The sequence below is a fragment of the Trachinotus anak genome, unplaced genomic scaffold (assembly GCF_046630095.1).
Source record: "Trachinotus anak isolate AG129_WGS33_773 ecotype Australia unplaced genomic scaffold, CSIRO_AGI_Tana_v1 ptg000003l, whole genome shotgun sequence".
NCBI lineage: Eukaryota > Metazoa > Chordata > Actinopteri > Carangiformes > Carangidae > Trachinotus > Trachinotus anak.
In genome coordinates, this window is record NW_027273854.1 from 3,560,958 (window position 1) to 3,579,100 (window position 18,143).

The window sequence follows — 18,143 nt, forward strand, 5'->3', positions numbered from 1 at the left end:
TCCCATTCCCATAGCTGTACAAACCTCTGCTTAATCTTTTTTTTGTTTTTTTAATTGTTCTACTCTATATTTACCGTTGTTATTCCCTCTAAGAATCTGCTCTTTAATCACATTTTGGTTCATATTGTTTTAATGTCAAATTTAATGCTAGATACTGCGAGCTTCTTAGTGTTTTTAATCAATCAGGGATGTTTTGCACCACGCACTGTCGCTGGGTAGATCTGAAATTATTAGATTATTACAATTAAGAAAAAAAGAAACGACAGAAATTAACAGTATTTTTTATTTGTTTTTCATTTGTTTTCGAATCAATCACAAATTGTCTCTGTTACAAGGTAGAAATAAAACATAGAATTTGTATATTTGTGTCTGGTTTTCTTTTCAGATGTGACGAAATACTGAATGTAACATTTCACTTTCACTTCAAAAGTGAAAGCTGCAAAATCACCAGTTGGGAAGGACTGGTTCTTCAGCATCACTGCGAGTATAGTAATTCTTTCACAGTATTTCTGCCTCAAGACGCTTTTATCCTCTTCTTTAGCAGAGGCCTCAACTGTCCGACAGTGTGTGTGTCACCTGGCTCAGACAGCGCACAAATCAGAAAGAGTCAGAAGAGTCTGTCAATTCATGTTCAATATTCAGTGTGAATTGGTTTATGAAGAAAAGAAAAAGACATCAACAGGCAGCACAGTCTTTCTCCATTCATGGTGCCAGCCTCTTCCTTCCTCTCCTGATATGAAATTGTTGCTGGAGCTGGAGCTGGAGTCGGGCGGCACAGTGAGCCTCCGTCTCTGTGCCTGTCTCTGCAGTCTTTATCTCTTTCCTTTTGCTTATCTTTTACGGTTTCCTGTCACTGGGTATAAAAGCATAAATGCTGTGAGAAACTCTCAGAGGCAATGAGCCAAAACAATTGCTCTAGAATGATATAAAGCCAAAAAAAAAAATCTCTATTTCATTTTATGCAGCGCTTCACCAGTTTTATGTATTCATGAGACAAGTGATAACAAATATAGTTACAAATTGTACGTTTGGGCTCCGGCATTAAGAGCAATATTGACATGAATGCATGACCTCTGTGAATTGTCTTTGCTATGTTAGGACACTAAATGGAAGCTATGATATCAAAGAGCAGCAGTTTCTGATGAAGCATCTGATGGAGCAACAACAGTCAACGTTGGTGCTGCCTCACATTCCTCTGCTGTGAAGTCACCGCCTGTCAGCTCGTACATCATCCTGCTGATTTATGAATCAGACTCATGTATGATTCTTCACCAGACAGCAACTGTGCACAGATCTGCAACTGCAAGCTCCGAACACCTTATCGCCAACAGGAGTAAAAAATACAAATATCTACATGAGCTGGGAAAGTGTGAACATGTAAAAAAACATTTATCTAGAATTGATAGACAGTGGCGATGTGTTTGCTGTGGTAAGGGTCCTTGAGGAAGCACCTTTTGCTCCAAGGAGGTGAAAGACTCATTGTTATACATTGTTACCTGTATAAACTGGACCGTTATTATCTGTGGTGAATTCCTTCAGCAGTATAAAACACGGCAGGTTGTGCCTCTGTGGTGACAGAGAGATGGGTGCTTTCCCCTTTAAGTCCCTGGAGATTGAAGTTGCTGGGAGCTTGAACACTTTGACGCCCTGTAAAATATGCAGCAGCACCACTTTGGCTTGTTTACCAGTTGAAACCTGTCCAGGCTGCTGCTGCTGCTGGTAATGGGTGCAAGGGGCGTCTTGATTTCCAAGACATTTCAACTCTCCAGATAAGTTGTTGGTCAAAATCCAAATGTTCAACCTCTCTCTCTCTCTTTCTCTAACAGTTTGATTAAATTAATGTATATATTTATATTATTTTATATGTATTAAAATAGAGTCTATAGTGGTAAAGCAAACACTTAGAAAATGAATTCTAAAAATTCTTTGAGAAAACATTTCCCCTAATTATTAACAAAAAGGAATAAATCAACGCTGAAAGAATCTAAGTGGCTCTGAACCTAGATCTAAAGGTGAATTTCTTACTCAAACACAGTAAGGTGTGCACTATGTACATTTCCAACACTGCCGGACATAATGTAGTCTTAAAGTTAATCCAAATGTAAACAGAAGTGTAGCTGCTCCACCAAAAGCCATCATACAAGATTTGAACATTTTGCTACTCAAAATAATTGGCAGGACTGTTAATACACAGACTAATGCTAGAACACTAAATATCTCATTAATGGTTGTGGGCGCTCTAATGCTTTGTACACATGATATGTAGTTATATTTCAAAAACAGGCTCACATTTTGAAAAATTATCAGTTGAAAAATGTACAAGATGCTGGCTGTCTAACTTTAATTTATTAAATTCTTTGTGGCCATAAATAAAACCTTTAACTTCAGCTATGCATCTTGAATTCCTATCACCTAGGAATCCTACAACTGGTTTATAATAAAATATCTTGATTAATCCTTTATCACAGCAATTTTTTTCTTAATTATGACAAATTGTCTAAACCGAAATTCATGTGTACCTCTCTGAAACACCAGTACTACCTAATTATAATTTAATACAAATAAAAACGGTTGTTAATAATCTCAACCTAATTTACACTACAGATGTTAAATATGAGGCCTTTCCGTCGTAAGGCAGCAGGCAGGTCGCGGTGTTGGTTGAGAACACCTCTCTTGTTTACTGAGCGGTTTTATGAAGCGCTTCCCAACCGAGCCGCGTACCTGAGGAAATCCTCACCTCTGCTGTTATCAACAGAGAAAACCAACCCGGCGGTTGTCCCACCCATGAGAAGGCCTGACCAATCACAGAGCTGCAAACACTCATTTGTAAAATTGGCCTTGACCTCAGCGAATAGCGCATCGAGTGGGCGTGGCCAACGACGATAGTTCGGTTGCACCGGACGTCGTTCATCAACTTTTGCTATTAGACGAACCTTTTTGCAAAGCTAGTTAGCTAGCTACATAACGTACACACTTTACGCTCGTTTGACATCGTTTGCGGTGCAGTCCCGCCCTTTGACATCCAGGCTGGGGTTTGCAATCGTCTGCAAACCAGCAAATTCCAGAAGTGACGGGGAGACTCCATCTTCGTATGCGGCTGGACGGGCTAGCGGAAAGCTAGGTGGTTATGCTGCTAGGCTAACTTTCCCTGCTAGGCGTTCGGGAATCAGAGCAAGCGAGCAGCTTGCGATAAATTGTCTGTCTGACGATACTTTCGTTGGCTACAAAAGACTCCCAGGTATGTTTTTGAATACCTCTTGTCCAGTATGCACCGCGGGAACAGCGTCTTGCTTCGCAGTTCGGCTCTCAGCAATTGGATTTCATTAGCGCTGGGATGCAGTCATGTAGTCAGTCAGTTAGCCGCAGACCGCTGGCACTACCATGTTAGCTTCCTCACTCCTCAGCCGATAACCCAGCGATTTCCACTGCAAGCATACATGCTAAGCTAATTTGCTATGGAGGCTAGCACATTCCTAACTCAAGGCATACCGTTATGTTTCACTGGTCACTGCAAGCGTAGCAGACTCGCGTTACTTTAGCAAGCGAGCAAGTGACTCGAGGTTTGGTGATTTGCATACTGCATCTGCAGATGTGTACAACTCGCAGATGATTGTAGTTTGTTGTTGTTGTTGTTGTTGTTGTCATAGCGTTACTTTGACACTATGATTGCAGCATGCTGATGGTGGGAGGCAATGGACGGATGCACTAGAATGAGTGTGAAGGAGCTGTGTGAGACCGATGACCTGGCCACCCGCTTGGTGCTGGACCCCCTGCTGGGCTTCAGCACCCACAAAATGAACATCAGGTAAGCTGTCCAGTCAAACTGCACCACGGCCCTGTAGCTCACTCTGGATCACATTGGGTTTTCATTAAATGTTTTGTAATCACTTCAGACCGGTTTCAACATGAATGCAGTTGTTGCTCTCTCTGTTCAGGCTTGCTGTTAGCAGTTTATTAGGTACACTTGAACAGTTCATATAGTTCAGCAGCGCTTCTGCAGCTTCCAAAATGATAAGAAAGTTGAATGAACACCTCTTAAGCATTAAAAATAAAAACTGAACATTATAACGTCATAAAGGGAAGCTTTATTGAAAGAGTGTTATATTAGACAGCATTAGTTTTAGCTAGGTGTACCTAATAAACTGCCAACTGAGTGTGTGTTATCTGGGGCATGTAGGCATGTAATGACACAGAGATTGTCTATAGTTAAAGTTAATCATTTGTTATGTGGACACTGGTAGTGTGTAGAATGAAACAGCAGTGTTTTACTGTCCTGTATCTGTTCAAAGCACTGATCTGTTGTTCAGCACAGGTCCTGTACACTGTCCACTCCCATTTACAGTTAAAGTAGTTGTGCTGGAAGCTGTTGTGCTGCTTAGTGCTGCACAGCAGATGCACAACACATACTGTGATAGCTATTAAAACTTTGACTGAAGGGAAAACAAACCAGATGCTCATGCAAGACATGCCTATTCACAAGTAAACAGCTATTATTATCATCATCGTCATCATCATCATTTAACTTTGTTGTGATTGTTGCTTTCTGTTTCAAATGCATTATGGCCACCTGCCAGTGTGACATAAATTGATTTTCTGTGGAGAAAAAACAATTCTATTAATCATAATAATAACAATCAGCATTTATTGGTCATTTTTGTCAAAAGATTTGTTCATTTGAAGTTGTTTTTTTTTCCCCTGAAATACAGAAATGCAGTCTCCTGAAAATGATGATATAATTCAAGGTTCAAAATTTTGCACAGACTGTGTTTAAATTTAGTTACACGACTGTTTCTGCTTTTCCTGTGTGCCATTATCTGCTTTAGTCCCCCACCAGAGATCCGGCGATGGGGTAACCTCAAAGAGACCCTGTTGCGATTTCAGCGTACGCACGACTTCAACGCTACGTTTGAGGCGCTGACGGTGGGCGAACTGGCTGGTGACTACTTTAATGCTTTGGGAAGCCATCGACAGGAGCTGCTGAGACAACATGTAAGCTTATGTTTAAACTTGCAAATCAGTGTAAATATAAAATGATGTCATTTAAAAAATGTTGTATCGTGACATCTGTGCTCTCTTAGTATCTGTGTGAGGTTCATCGGAAGCTGCCGTCAACTCTTGAATGTTAGAACACAATCTAAACAGTCTGTGTTGTCCACAGGTGTATCGGTACCTCAGTGCCTTCCTGTTGGATAGCGGTATCAAAATAGAGTCCTGTGACAGATACTCCTCAGAGACCAATGGAGCAAAGATAACCTCAACAAGACACTGGTAATCACTCACGCATTCAGCATTGTATTTGTCAAGGCAGCGTGTATTGAACAACAATTGCTGCTATTACAGCTGCATTTCCTGGATTGTGTTTCTTAGAAATTTAAACATGTGATGCTCGAATTGTTGCTCTGCAGGTTTGCAGGAGAGCGAGTGGAAGTCCTGCTGGGCTGCATAGCAGAGCTGAGTCCCTCTGACAGCGCCGTGCTGAGGGCAGGAGTCAATGACTTCAGCGTGATGTATTCCACACGCAAACGCTGTGCCCAGCTCTGGCTCGGGCCTGCAGCTTTCATTAACCATGGTGAGTTTGTTTGCATTCATGACTCATTCTTTCCCAACACACGCACACACACACACACACAAACAGCTGTACCAGTTCAAAATGTTCAGAGCTGATAGGAGCAGCTAAATTTTTTTAAGCTGCAGTCTGTAATCAGATGTCAACAAAAGTTAACACACACAATCAAAACACAAGATCTGACGTTGTTATCACTTTAAAATTGATTGACAGGTCTTTATTACATACACTAGTACTACACAACAATTAAGTCTTAGTAAATTATTTTCTAATGCTGCATGATTACCGACTGATATTATTATTATAATTACGGCTGTGAGGCTCATAAGATTGGGTTTTTTAAATGTGAAATTAAATCATTAGTTGTATATTCAAAAATATTTGCAATTTTTATGATCAGTAATTACTGTTTATATGTCATGTTATTACTGTATCCACATTGGGAAAGAAACATTTTTTTGATCCCAGCACATGTGCTTCAGAGCTGGATCAGCAGCAGTTTCTGAATGCTGCTCTTTCTTCATGCAGTAGATACACTGAACAGAGAATTATTCAAGTGTGTCAGAAAATACCAGATTTGTTCATTTCTGTAGGTGACAAGATTTACTTCCTGTCTGACTTGTGCAGTTCCCTGGTTTGTTTCAGTCTTTAAGTTTGTGTTGATTCTTACACAGTTCGCTGCAGTAGTGTCAAAAGAGAAAATCTGCTTTGCATAGATAAACGAATGTTGTGTTGTTTAGACCAAAAACACAGATTTATCATTGAAAATGTGCAGAGATTCGAAGGTGGTACAGGATGTTTTTTTTTTTTGTAGACGAGACTGAATCAGTGTGTTATCAGCTGATTAGCAGGTTAGTGGATCAACAGGAAATTACTTGGTTATAATTTGATTGTTGCTGAATAATTTCATTGTTTAAACAAAAATGCACTGATTACAGATATTCATCGTCCTCTGTGATAATACATGTTTTTGGATTTTGCACAGAGAGCCCAACAAAACATTTACATTATTGTTGGCTCTGGCAAATTGTGATGGAGATTTGTTTTACTGTTTATTGACATTTTATAGACCAAATGATTTATCAATTAATCTCTAATTAAATGAACATGTAACAGAAAGCAGTTATGTGACAGTATCACAACAGATAAGCACAAGCCGCTCCCTCTTCTCAGACCACGTGTGAACAAAATTGTAATTTGGGCAAAAGATCCAGTGAAGTTTGAGTTAATTTTCCGTCCACTCAGAGACTTGATTATAGTGTTTGAGAGGTAATCAGCTCAGCCTGTGAGCATTTGCAAAATGAAATTCAGTTCAATCATCAAGAAGATGTTGAGTTCTTCATTTATTGCTGTGATTAAATTAATAACTTTGAATCTTTTATCTCTGTGTGTTTTTTTTCTCTTTGTCTGTCTGGGCTGAAGACTGCAAACCAAACTGTAAGGTAATCAGCAATATTCATTTATCACATGCACGAAAGTGTTCTGACAAATTCAAATTATTAATGTTTTACTCTGACAAATTCGTCCATTTTATTTGCATCATCTAGTAAGATTCATCATTGTGAAATTTTACATTTAAAAACTGTATTTCTGAGGCTGAGTTAAAGCCCCCCTGAGTTTTCTTACTGCTGTGCTGTTGTATCCCATGGGCCCACCAACCTTTGTCTTTGTCTGTTGCTCTGTTTTTTTCTTTATTTTTTCACCCGCCCAGTTCGTCCCTGGTGAGAAGAACGTCGCTTGTGTTGAAGTGATTCGACCTATCTCACCTGGGGAGGAGATCACCTGTTACTATGGTGCCAGCTTTTTTGGCGAAGGCAATGAAATGTGTGAATGCTGCACCTGTGAGAGGTGTGTCCATCATCTGATCAGACGTTGTCTGTATTACAGCTTGGTTTTTGTTCAGATTTGAAGCTCCTGTTTATCAGATATCAAAAAAAACATTTGACTTAAATTTCCTCTTTTTTTTTTCAATGTGATGTGTTCTGTAGGAATGGAGAGGGTCACTTTAGACACAGAGGGAAACAGCCTGAATGTGAAGAAACAAAGGACCCCGTGGGCCAGAAGTACCGCTTGAGAGAACGATACCTCCGTCATCACAGAGAGAAGAGTCACTTTCCTACGAGGCCGATAATACCAGGAATACACTCAGGTATCTTCAAAGGTAACCGGTTCAGGATTTTCTCTGAAATTATCTTTTAATCATAAAGAGCTAAAAGAAATTCCTAAAACAGCACTGATAAAATTGCTAAGTTACTAACGAAATACTGACAGTCAGCTGATTCAAACAGAAGATGTGCATTGTTGGCTTCCTAAAAGCCCCGTCGGCACCGCAGGAATGACTCAAAAACAACTAACAGGAATCTTACTTGTACAATGCAATTATACAGCAGTAATGTCAAGAAAACAGCTCGTTATAGTTCAGTTCAGTGGCTGTTAAATGTAGCATTAAATTAAAAACATTAAGGACACTTTGTGCTGTTTCTTCATCAGCTCCGCTCTCTGACATAAAGGTAGATTTTTAGTGCTTGTGTCACCTCAAATGATTTTATTTAACATCAATAGATGAAATCTGCTTGCAGACCAAAGAATATCAGCTGTGAGTGAGGAAGTGCTGTTGTACAAATGCTCAAAAAACATTTTTATATTTTTACTTTGTTGTGTTTGTTACCAAAAATGTCGCTGGACTGATTTCTATGGAGACAGCACACACACAGATAATGAGGCAGCTTAAATCTTTTGTGCCCAGGTTGAAGATAGCATTGCATCATCTCCTGCTGGAAAAATCACTAGAATCCAGTGGACATCTCTGCACAATGTTAGACCAGCAGCAACATGATAAGTTAATGCAGTCACTTAGCTGTTAATGAACAACCTAGTCTCAGTCTCTGGAAACAGATGGGAGCGTGTAATAGCTCTGTAATTACTGTGGATGCAGTCATCCGGAGCTCGTCAAAATACATGTTTGAAATACAATCTCAACTGAGGCAGAGAGCAACAGGCTCACAGGTCTTATGAACCTTTTCCAGAAAAAATGTTTGTGTTGCTTTGACTCAGTAAATATGTTTAAGGAGATTGCTGATAATATTCCAACACTTTGTATTTGCTTTTTGTTATTATCCATTTAATAATATAATTATATAATTAGCCTTTATTTGCTTATGTAACCACAGCAAAACAAAACATTTACCATGTAGGATTTAGAATAATTAGATGACTTATTCCTTGAAAACAGACGAGCAACTTCATGAACAACAAGTGAGACAACACACACACACATGCATTAGATCCAAACTCTTAATTAGGTTTGGTTAGATTTATTTAAGGTTATTGAATAATATATGTAGGTAATTTCTTACTTTACAGCAGGTGCTATAATTTTAATTAGATCAGCAGAACTAACCTAAAGGTGGAATAACACAATAGGAGGGACTATGCTCTTATTTGTATAAAGCAACCCATATATATATATATATATATATATATATATCTCACAGTGCTGCTTAATACATTTTACACTGTAGTGTTAGTGCATTAACACTGTGCACATTTGTTAATTTTTGTCCCACAAGTTTCTGCACCTCACACGCTTTGTAAGCACCACAGGCTACCTGCCATCTGCTATCAAGTAAATTACTTGATAAATTAGGATGGAAAATTATTTAAAGTCATTTAATGAAGTGGATACTTGAAATCAACACTGATGCGTCTCCACAGTCAGATCTCAGCTCACAGTTTTTTTTAAACTGTTTTAACTACGTGATTTTCATGCACTGTTTATGTTGAAAACATTAGATCATCATCATCATCAGAGGAAATGCTTTTTCTGCAGACCAGCTTTAAGTTCAACTACTCTTCTGTTGTTGTCTTTCATTTTTAGCCATCCCCTCAAGGAATTCCTTTACCCAGCAGATGAGGAGAAATGCCTTGAAGAACAGGAAACTGAATCAGACAAAGAAGTGGAGACGAGAGAAGCACAGACGGTCAGGAAAGCACCCACTGAAATCATCCACAGTCAAACAGCGAAGGACAGTTCCACTTTTGTCCCAGGTTACACTGAGGGACGTCACAATCAGAGTACGGCGCCACTCAGTGGATTTCTTACTCAACTGTAAGGATCCTAAAAGCAAAGAAAGGGCCCTTCTGCAAGAACTGGAGGAAGTGAAGCCCAAAGATAACGGGCTGAGGAGATTGAATCCCACTGTTGAAGACGATAAGAGCAGTGAGGTCAACCTGAAGCCCTTCACGCTAAATTCCTCCATGTCAGTTCATCAGAGGAGTAGACCTGCAGTGAACAGTGCTGGAGTGAACGGGAAGTCGGTCAAAGTGGTGGACAAGCAGGCAGTCCACATGAGGACCTCTTCAAGAACAAGGAGCATGGTTCAAACCATGCTCGCACATGAAACAGGGTCCAGTAACACAACTAACACTACGGCAGTTTGTCGTCCTGGTGAGAACGACAAAACCTGCAGTGCAATAAGACAAGAGAAGATCGGGAAAGCAATCGTAGAAAGTCAAAGCAACAAGTGCAGCAGCGTTGTATCCTGCGTCATCGATGTGGCCGAAAATCCAGCTGCTGAGAAAACGATGCACAAGACCATCAGACCTCCATCCCTGTTACAAGTTTGTCAAAGTGTCACGGATGGATTGAAGAAAGATGGGGACAATCCATTGATATCACTGAAGCAATACCTTAGAGTCAACCTAACGAGGTTGTCGTTGCCACAAAGTGTAGAAGCAGAAAAGATGACTGAAGACAGGAAAGCAAGAGTGGAGATAAAAGGAAGGGGCAGGCAGAGCCAGTGCCCTAAAGCGGTGCCTCTGACAGTACAGTCAGAAAAGAGAGTGTCCAGATCTCAGCAGAGGCAGGGAGGAGAATCAGAGAGCTGCACAGCTGAAGGTAACAGAGGGGTGAGGGAAATGTTTTTCAAGGCCATCGATAATGTCAATGTGAGGAAGAGACACGCAGGTGAAGCTGTGGGTGATTTATGCCACAGTGAGAAAAGGGAGAACGACAAGGTTATTGAGATACAAACGGTGTCAGAAGAAGAAACAGTTTGTTTACAAAGGGAGCAGCAGGATGTGGTAAAAGGCAAAATTGAAGGGGAGAAAGAAAAGAAAAATGCTGCAGCTACGGAAGATAAAGGTAACATAGCCCTGGATGAGGTGAAAGAGTCTGAATGCAAAATAGTGTCCAGTGAAAAAACTACAGGGCAAAATAACACCCAGTGTGTTAAAAATAAAGTCAGGCGTGCATGTAAGGAGGACGGAGTTGTTACAATATCAGAACCAATGGCTACAAGTGTGAGTAAACAGCTAGTAAGTAGACACGGAGAAGATATTGTCATAAAGCAGGCGAAGGTTCTGCTTTCTGATATCTTAAGAAAAGATAAACCCTTAATAGGTAAGAGATTACAGGAAGATATTGTAGGAAAAGGGTTTTCTACCTCGGCCTCTACAGAAATGCAAAGTGCTGAGGAGGAAGCAGAGCAGACTGAAATAAATGGAGGCAGGTACCACTGTTCAGCACAAAGGAGCATTATGAAAAGACGAAAGCTGAGGCCCAGAGCAGCAAAAACAAAAGCAGAAGATAAGCAAAGCACTAAGGGAAACTTAAGCAAAGAAGTTGCAGCTACATTAAGGACTGAACAAAGTGAGGATAGTTTGCAGCTTCAGTCAGCACAGAGGCATAAAGACCCACTGGCCACCTGCCTCAGCCCACTACCTCATAAGTCACTCATTACAGCAAAAGCTACGAATAAGGTGCATCCAGACACCAATTCGCAGGCACACACACAATCCAACATACCTCTGAAAAAACGTACCTTTCGCAGTTCTGTGGAAATCGAGTCTGAACAAGGTTTGAATTCTGCTTCAGATCAAGCATCTAAAGAAGCCACTGAGTTAAATTCGTCTGCAGTGCTGAAGCAGGAGCTTACCCAGTGTTCAGGGGAGAGTAGCAAGGTGAAAAGAGATAGTAAAGCGAGACTAAGAGGAACAGAACTCCAGAAGTTAAACACCAAAAGGATCACAAAACAAAACTCCTTTAACAGAGTGCTTCGGCCCAGAGCTAATGAAGTTCAGCGAGCCTCTTTATTGAGGCAAGTCCGAAAGTGTAAACTAGACAGGCAAGATGAGCAAGACAAAGCTCAGACACTAGAGAGGGATAAGCTTGGAGAGAGCAAACAAGCTGAGGATCTTTCTGTAACCCAAGAGAATAGCAGCAATAATCCGACTCCAAATAAATCTGAAAAAAAAGATGAGGTGGAAACGTTAAGGGAACAAAGTGATTTGGAGGAGACAAAACCCAGCCTTAATTTTAAGATTCTTTTCAAAAGGAGGAGAGGGAGGGTATGGGAGATGCAAAGTGCAGGAATTGGAAATATGGCGTTAAAAACAGAAAAGGGAGATGATTTGATGTCATGTGACCCTTTTAAAGCCATCATGGATTCTGTATCAGTTTTAAACATGGAGATGGAGGCAGCACAGGCTCATGTGCAGGCTAGTAAGAAGTCAAAGACCAGATTGCATCGTTTGAAAAGAAGAGGGCAGAGGCTGTGTAAAAAGCAAACCTTAAATTTGCCCTCAGACACAAAATTAGACGAAGACCAAGACAGTAAAAATGGTGAAAATGCAAGTGAAACCAGTGAATCCACCAATGACAAAGCAGATGTTAAAGAGAAGCTTGATAAGAAACCTCTGGTTGGAGTCAAGCAGCTCCCAGAAAAAATGGAGTGTCAGAAAAATGACAGGGAGCCTTTGACAGCTGTAGGCCAAGAAACGAAAATTGAAGATCGTTTTGTAAATAATTGTTGCCTGTTTGGCAACGGGTCACAACGGAAACAGGATCCCGAATTGGATTCAAATGGTTTTCCGTTGCCAATAATTAAACTTCGCAGAAAGACGGAAGATATCTGGGAGGTTGACAGCAAAGAGGACCTCATACAGACTGAGTTTAAAGTGGAGCCCATAGTTAAGAAAGAAATAAAAGGTCACATTTTAGGGAAACAAAAGAAAGACTATCTTGAGTTAAGCAAGCTCAAAGAAGAGTGTCCATCCTCTCAGAGAGCAAACAACAACTCAGCCTCTCTGAAAACAGAGCCGCCACCATTTTCTTTGTCTCTGTCACCACTGTCTCTGTCTTCCCCTCTTAATGACAATAAATCTGAAATTACATCCTCGGCTGCAGAAAGAATTGCTGAAAGGCCAGAGATGAACAGCGGAGGAAGGAAACAGAGGCACAAAATGGAGAGATCACGAAAGTGTGGGCTTGTGGAAACACCTACCACTTGTCTTAGTCAGACTCTTCAACAAATTGACAACAGTCTCTCCAGGCTCTCCGAAGGCTTGTGTTCGTCCCAGACTTTGGAAAAGCCAACAACCAGTTCCAGTGCTACTAATTCTGTCATCCAGCCCCCGTCCCAGTTTCCTCCATTCACAAGTGCAGATAACATGCTTTCCGGTGAGCCAAGCTTCACAAACTGCTGCGATGATATTCTGGACTTTCAGTGTCTCAACTTTGAGGGGTATTATCAGCCACAGAACATACTTCCATCCTCTCCATCAGATCTGTGCTCACTGGATCCACCCACAGATCCTTTCAGCAGCCCCCTCTCTCACAGCCCATCTGATACATGGACTACAGAGACGCCATACCTTGGCCCTCCCAGTCCAGGGAACAACTTTACCAGTGAGGATCTGCAGTTTTTTCCAGGTTTAATTTCTTCCAAAAGTGACTCTGTTCCTCTGGAATGTGAAGTGAAGGATTCCTCCAAAGACAGAAACCCACCCAACCCCAGTTTCAGTTTTTCAGCTCTCAGCAACTCTGACTTTACTGCTAAGGATCGAAGTATCAGTAAAAATCCAGGCATGAGGGTGTCCAGAGAAGACCTCAGAACTCAGTCTGTGCCTGTAGTCGGGAAGCCTCGGTTGTTTGGCACATCATCTCCTGTTACATCTCAAAATCCTGTTACTTTAACCCAGCCCTTCATCAACATCAAGCCGAGCACCAGCCAGTTAAAATCCCAGACTAACCTTAAAACCCAGGGCCCCTTCCATCGTATGACCATTCCTAATAAATCTCAGTCTTTTTCAAGTAGTAGTCAGCCAAACACAGTTAGAGGACTGTCTCAGAGTAGCTTGACAAAGGCTGTCCCATCATCTCAAATGTCTAACAAATTCCTCACTCCTCAGCTCTTCACTGTGAAAACTCCCAATCCTCCAGACAATCCATTTAACTTCCATGAGAAAACCTCTACAGTTATTCAAAGGGTGCTCAAGTTTCAGGGGGGAAACCAGAGTCAGAACTTGTATAGTGCACCTTGTAAAAACACCATGGCTGCTGGCAGCCCGACTGTTGCGTCCAGAACACTTGGTACAAAATCTGGTGCTACTGAGAAGACCCAGCAGAGTCTCAAACTTAATATAGAGGGTCATCATAAAGGCAACATGTCTGTTCAAGGGTTTGGAAAAGATATCAACCTTCTTGGTTCGTCCAACAACCCCAACAGGTCCAGCCCACATTTCAATAAAATCAACTTCCCTCAGTCTTTTAGTAAAAATAAGATGCCATCTGATAAACATGAAAGTGGAGAAACCAACATGTCGTACAAAAACTTTTCTGCGCTGCCAAGACCCTTCTTCTTTCCTAGCAAAGTGTCTGACGGTTATTCATCACCAGACAACAGGAGTCTGAAACATGATAAATCCACTCCGTCGACCTCAGACAAACACCAGCCGTGTTACACTCAGCAAGACCCTTTTGATTTCAGCTTTGGCCCATCTCTTTCGCCCATGTCTCAGCACAACAGCCCCCAAGTGGTCCACAGTACACCTCCTGGTACGCCAGCACCAGCAAACAAGAGCCAGCCCTCCACAGCCTCTTTCCCCTACGGCTGTCAAGGTCCTCCTTATGTACTAAACTTCAGTGGAGATCATTCATTGACCCTGGGTCTCAGGGATGGGGCTGACGGTTACCCAGGACTCAGCTCGACAAACTACACCTACCACTGCCTGATGGAACCTTCAGGCACACAAGGGCGGCTGGTTCTGGAGCCCTGCGGACCCCAGCTTTCAAACCAAGCGTCTTTTTCCTTGGGTGGATTTTCAGGGCTGAGGGGTCAGGACGAACACTGCAGGAAGGACATGCAGCAACAGTGCCAGCCTGGGGAACACCAAGGCGCACCACACTATGGACCTGTTCCAACATCTCACTCCATGGGTGCATCAAAACCCAAGAGGGTGAGGTTAGTGGTGACAGACGGCACAGTAGACTTAGATCTCCAGTACTCGGATTGATTTGTACCCGCCAGAGTCCCTGCATACATTTGGACATTGTTTTGCTGAAAGGGGATTATACAGTATCTGCCACAAAATGTTTTTGTAAACATGGTAATTCATAGTCTACCGGTTATTAAAGCCCACTGACTGATTGACATTTTTCTAAATCATTACCTTAACGGACTGTTAATGTATGAATATGAATAACTTGTACAGGGTTTTATGTGAAGCGGGCGTGTCAGTGTGTTTTTAGCTGCTGTATGAGTTTTTAAAAATGAAATAGCCACTACAAATTTGCTGAGAAAACCAAATTTAAGAAAAGAAAGCATTACATATATTTGTGACAAGGAGTTTGAACCTACAGGCCCTGTAAACACTGAAAGCCCTCTTACTGTACTGTAACATAGTTGATGAATTTTTCTATACCATGTATGGCAGTAGAAACAGAAGCACCATCCTTGGTTGCTGGTACTTGTATTGGTGGGTTTTAAAAAGGCAGCTTTGTGCCTCAGTCTTTGATATGTTCTTGTGACTTTTTGAAGCACCTGATGAAACAGTCTACCCTCATTTTTTATACTCACAGTAAGCTCTTTTCTCACTTTGTGTGTGTGTGTGTGTGTGTGTGTGTGTGTGTGTGTGTGTGTGTGTGTGTGTGTGTGTGTAACTCTTGTGTGAGTGTGTGCATGCATTTGGCAGGCAGGTCTTGAGGGATCAAAGTAAGGTGTGTTGTCGTACCTGATCGTATGACTGTTGCTCTGCCAGATTTAAGTAAGGTCATTAGTCAGTAGTGCATATATGAAAGGCTCGTGCATGAACAGTGTACAGTAAAAATTATTTCCAGACCTAAAACGATATATATTCTAGGATAACTCTTCTGGGTGAAGACGTGATGTGAATTGCAGCTTTTCAAAGCTGCTGTGTTGAGTATCCTTGTGGATGAGTGAGTGGGAGAAACTGCAATATGTCTTTCCAGACCAGTTGGGCTTAATAATGGGTTGGTACAAGAGATCTTTGTAATGGGAGCCCTCCCAATTGGAAATATAAGAGAAACATTCAAATATTAGCACGTTGCATCACAAAAAGTGACAATCGTTTCACAGATTAACTCACTTGTGTCATTTATTTGGTCATTTTTTTCCTAAGGAATGAAAAGATGGATTAGTTGTGTATCACCTACAATAATTACTGATGATGGAGCTACACATTCGTAGGTGTTCATATTGTAACCAGAGTTATTTGCTGTTCATTGTTGAAGCCAGGTGAGCATTCCTCTCATGATGATTTGTACGTTGAACCCATTTGATATCCTTGGGCAGGAGTGTTCAGTGTGACTGCACAGCCTTACATTAATACCATGAAAATGTACTGTCTTGATATTGAAAGGCCAATTATTTATTTTAATATCCTCATTCTTGAAATGGTGCTTTAATGTAATTTATATTTCACATTGATTGTTAAAACTATTAAATGTTTTTATTATTATTTAATGGGACAAAATACTGAACTGAATATTTACAACAAGTATTTAATTTCAAAGCCTTTGACATCTTATCCAGTTTTTTCAGTTGTTACAGGTAAAATGTTTTTTTTCTAATTGGCAGTTAGTCTTACTGAAAGTCTGCTGTAGAAATGTACAAATGTAGCCTATATCATTAAAGTCACGTAATTCTTTTTTTGTATTTCCTCTCTTTGACTCGTTATTTGAAAAAAAATCTTTTAAATATGTCAATGTTCTGTAAATCAGATTTTAAACAGTATTACAACAGCAAACAACTATTGTCTGCAGAATTGTTGTGGGGTAATAACGCCCTGAGAATGCAGAAGAGACAGAAGTCACCCGTCTTCATATACGTTGAGCTTTTCTCTTCTTTGTTTTGGTATGTGGGATGGTGGCGTGTGCATGTTAGTGCATGTGAGTCATTCCTTTTAAACTGCTGGCCCTCCCCACATTTATAAAGACACGGTGACCGCCCACAGGTGAGATGGCACAGTGCTGCAGGCAGCATCCAGGATGAAGTGACCTTGCAGTAGAAACTGTTTTTCCATCTAAAAAGGCCTTTGACAAAGAAAGAGCTCAGGCGGACTGGCCGTGGGGAGAATCTGCTGAAAGCCCCGTCAGACGGTGGACCACCTTATCATTAGTAAAGTTCTTTAGATTTCACCTGAGGCCATCGGGGTCATTCCCGTGACCGATTCCAACCGTTAGACCAAAGATGAATTTCTTTCCCAGTCTGAGCACGGAGCTGCTGGTCTGCGGAGAACGCTACAGGCTGCTGAAAGGGTCCATGTTGACTCAGAACTGGCTTTTCTTCTCCTCCATGTGTAAGTAACTCGATGCTACATAATGATGCATGTCTTTCATGAGGTAACTAACTTAAAAAGCTAATTCATGAATTTTCTCGTCAAATGTTGCTATCGCTAGCCGGTTTAATGCTAGCATCGCTGTGGAGCATATTACGACAATGCTAGCACGAAGCTAACCGTGGTGGCTGGATTGTTTTTGTTGACTCTACTGTACAGCGGGTAACTTTATTCAGTTGTGTTTCTCCTTGTGTGTAAACTTTTCATTTTTCACTCGGCTTCGCGACACCTTGCGGAGAGAAAACGTGAGGGGAGCGGACAGGGAGGATCGGAGGCCGGAGGTGCCGCCGCTGGTGCTGCAGTGCGACATCTAGTGGCAGTGATGATCATCTGCACAACAATGTACGGGATAAAAAAAAAATCTAATTCTTTACACTGTATTGTTTCTGCAGTTTTACGATAGTATCTACAATATATATTTGCTTTAAAAAAAAAAAGCATCAGATCCTCAGAACTGCGCATTTGGAACCAGGAAATGTGATTGAAACAATGACGCATTTATCAAAATACTTGCTGATTAACAGTCTATTGAGTGATTAAAATCACTCAATAGACTGTTAATCAACTACTTTTTCATCTATAATTCAGATTCTTGAAATTAAGAATCTGAATACTATAGTCTCCCTTTCATGTTGTTCTCAAATTTTGTCTCCTGCAGTTCCGCCTGACTCTAGTTTAAGAAACTATTAAAAAGCAGCAAGTACATTCACTCCAGTACTGTACTTCAGTGCAGTTTTAAGGTACTTGAGTATTTCCATTTCATACTTTTTGTACATTAATCTGACACTAGTTACTTTGCAGATTCAGATTATTAGTGCAAAAAATATAACAACTAATGAATTATGTTGTAATATAAGTTAGGCTGCTCTGCAGTATATAAAGGCAATACATTCAACTGGACTTTACCATCTGCAACATTAAAGTAATGTTTGTATGTAAT

General features: G+C 40.9%; 1 protein-coding gene and 1 long non-coding RNA gene across 4 annotated transcripts; one reads left to right on the forward strand and one right to left on the reverse strand.

Annotated features, from left to right (window-relative positions):
- Window positions 1-269: 269 nt before the first annotated feature.
- On the reverse strand, window positions 270-3,663 carry LOC139611893 (uncharacterized). The gene is made up of 2 exons (XR_011686375.1): window positions 3,255-3,663; window positions 270-853 (listed from the first exon to the last, which is right to left on the reverse strand). It is a non-coding gene; the product is annotated as an uncharacterized lncRNA (long non-coding RNA).
- kmt5c (lysine methyltransferase 5C) lies at window positions 2,892-16,521 on the forward strand. 3 transcript variants are annotated; one of them, XM_071466874.1, is made up of 9 exons: window positions 2,892-3,238; window positions 3,673-3,805; window positions 4,824-4,989; window positions 5,159-5,268; window positions 5,406-5,569; window positions 6,989-7,008; window positions 7,278-7,414; window positions 7,555-7,727; window positions 9,444-16,521. In XM_071466874.1, exons 2-9 carry the CDS (start codon window positions 3,693-3,695, stop codon window positions 14,858-14,860), a joined length of 6,300 nt encoding a protein of 2,099 aa, XP_071322975.1. In that variant the 5' UTR covers window positions 2,892-3,238; window positions 3,673-3,692; the 3' UTR covers window positions 14,861-16,521. The 3 variants fall into 3 exon arrangements, with proteins under 3 accessions (XP_071322975.1, XP_071322984.1, XP_071322994.1); XM_071466883.1 differs by having other exon boundaries at window positions 7,555-7,715; XM_071466893.1 differs by lacking the exons at window positions 2,892-3,238; window positions 3,673-3,805; window positions 4,824-4,989; window positions 5,159-5,268; window positions 5,406-5,569 and adding an exon at window positions 5,587-6,417.
- The last annotated feature ends 1,622 nt before the right edge of the window (window positions 16,522-18,143 follow it).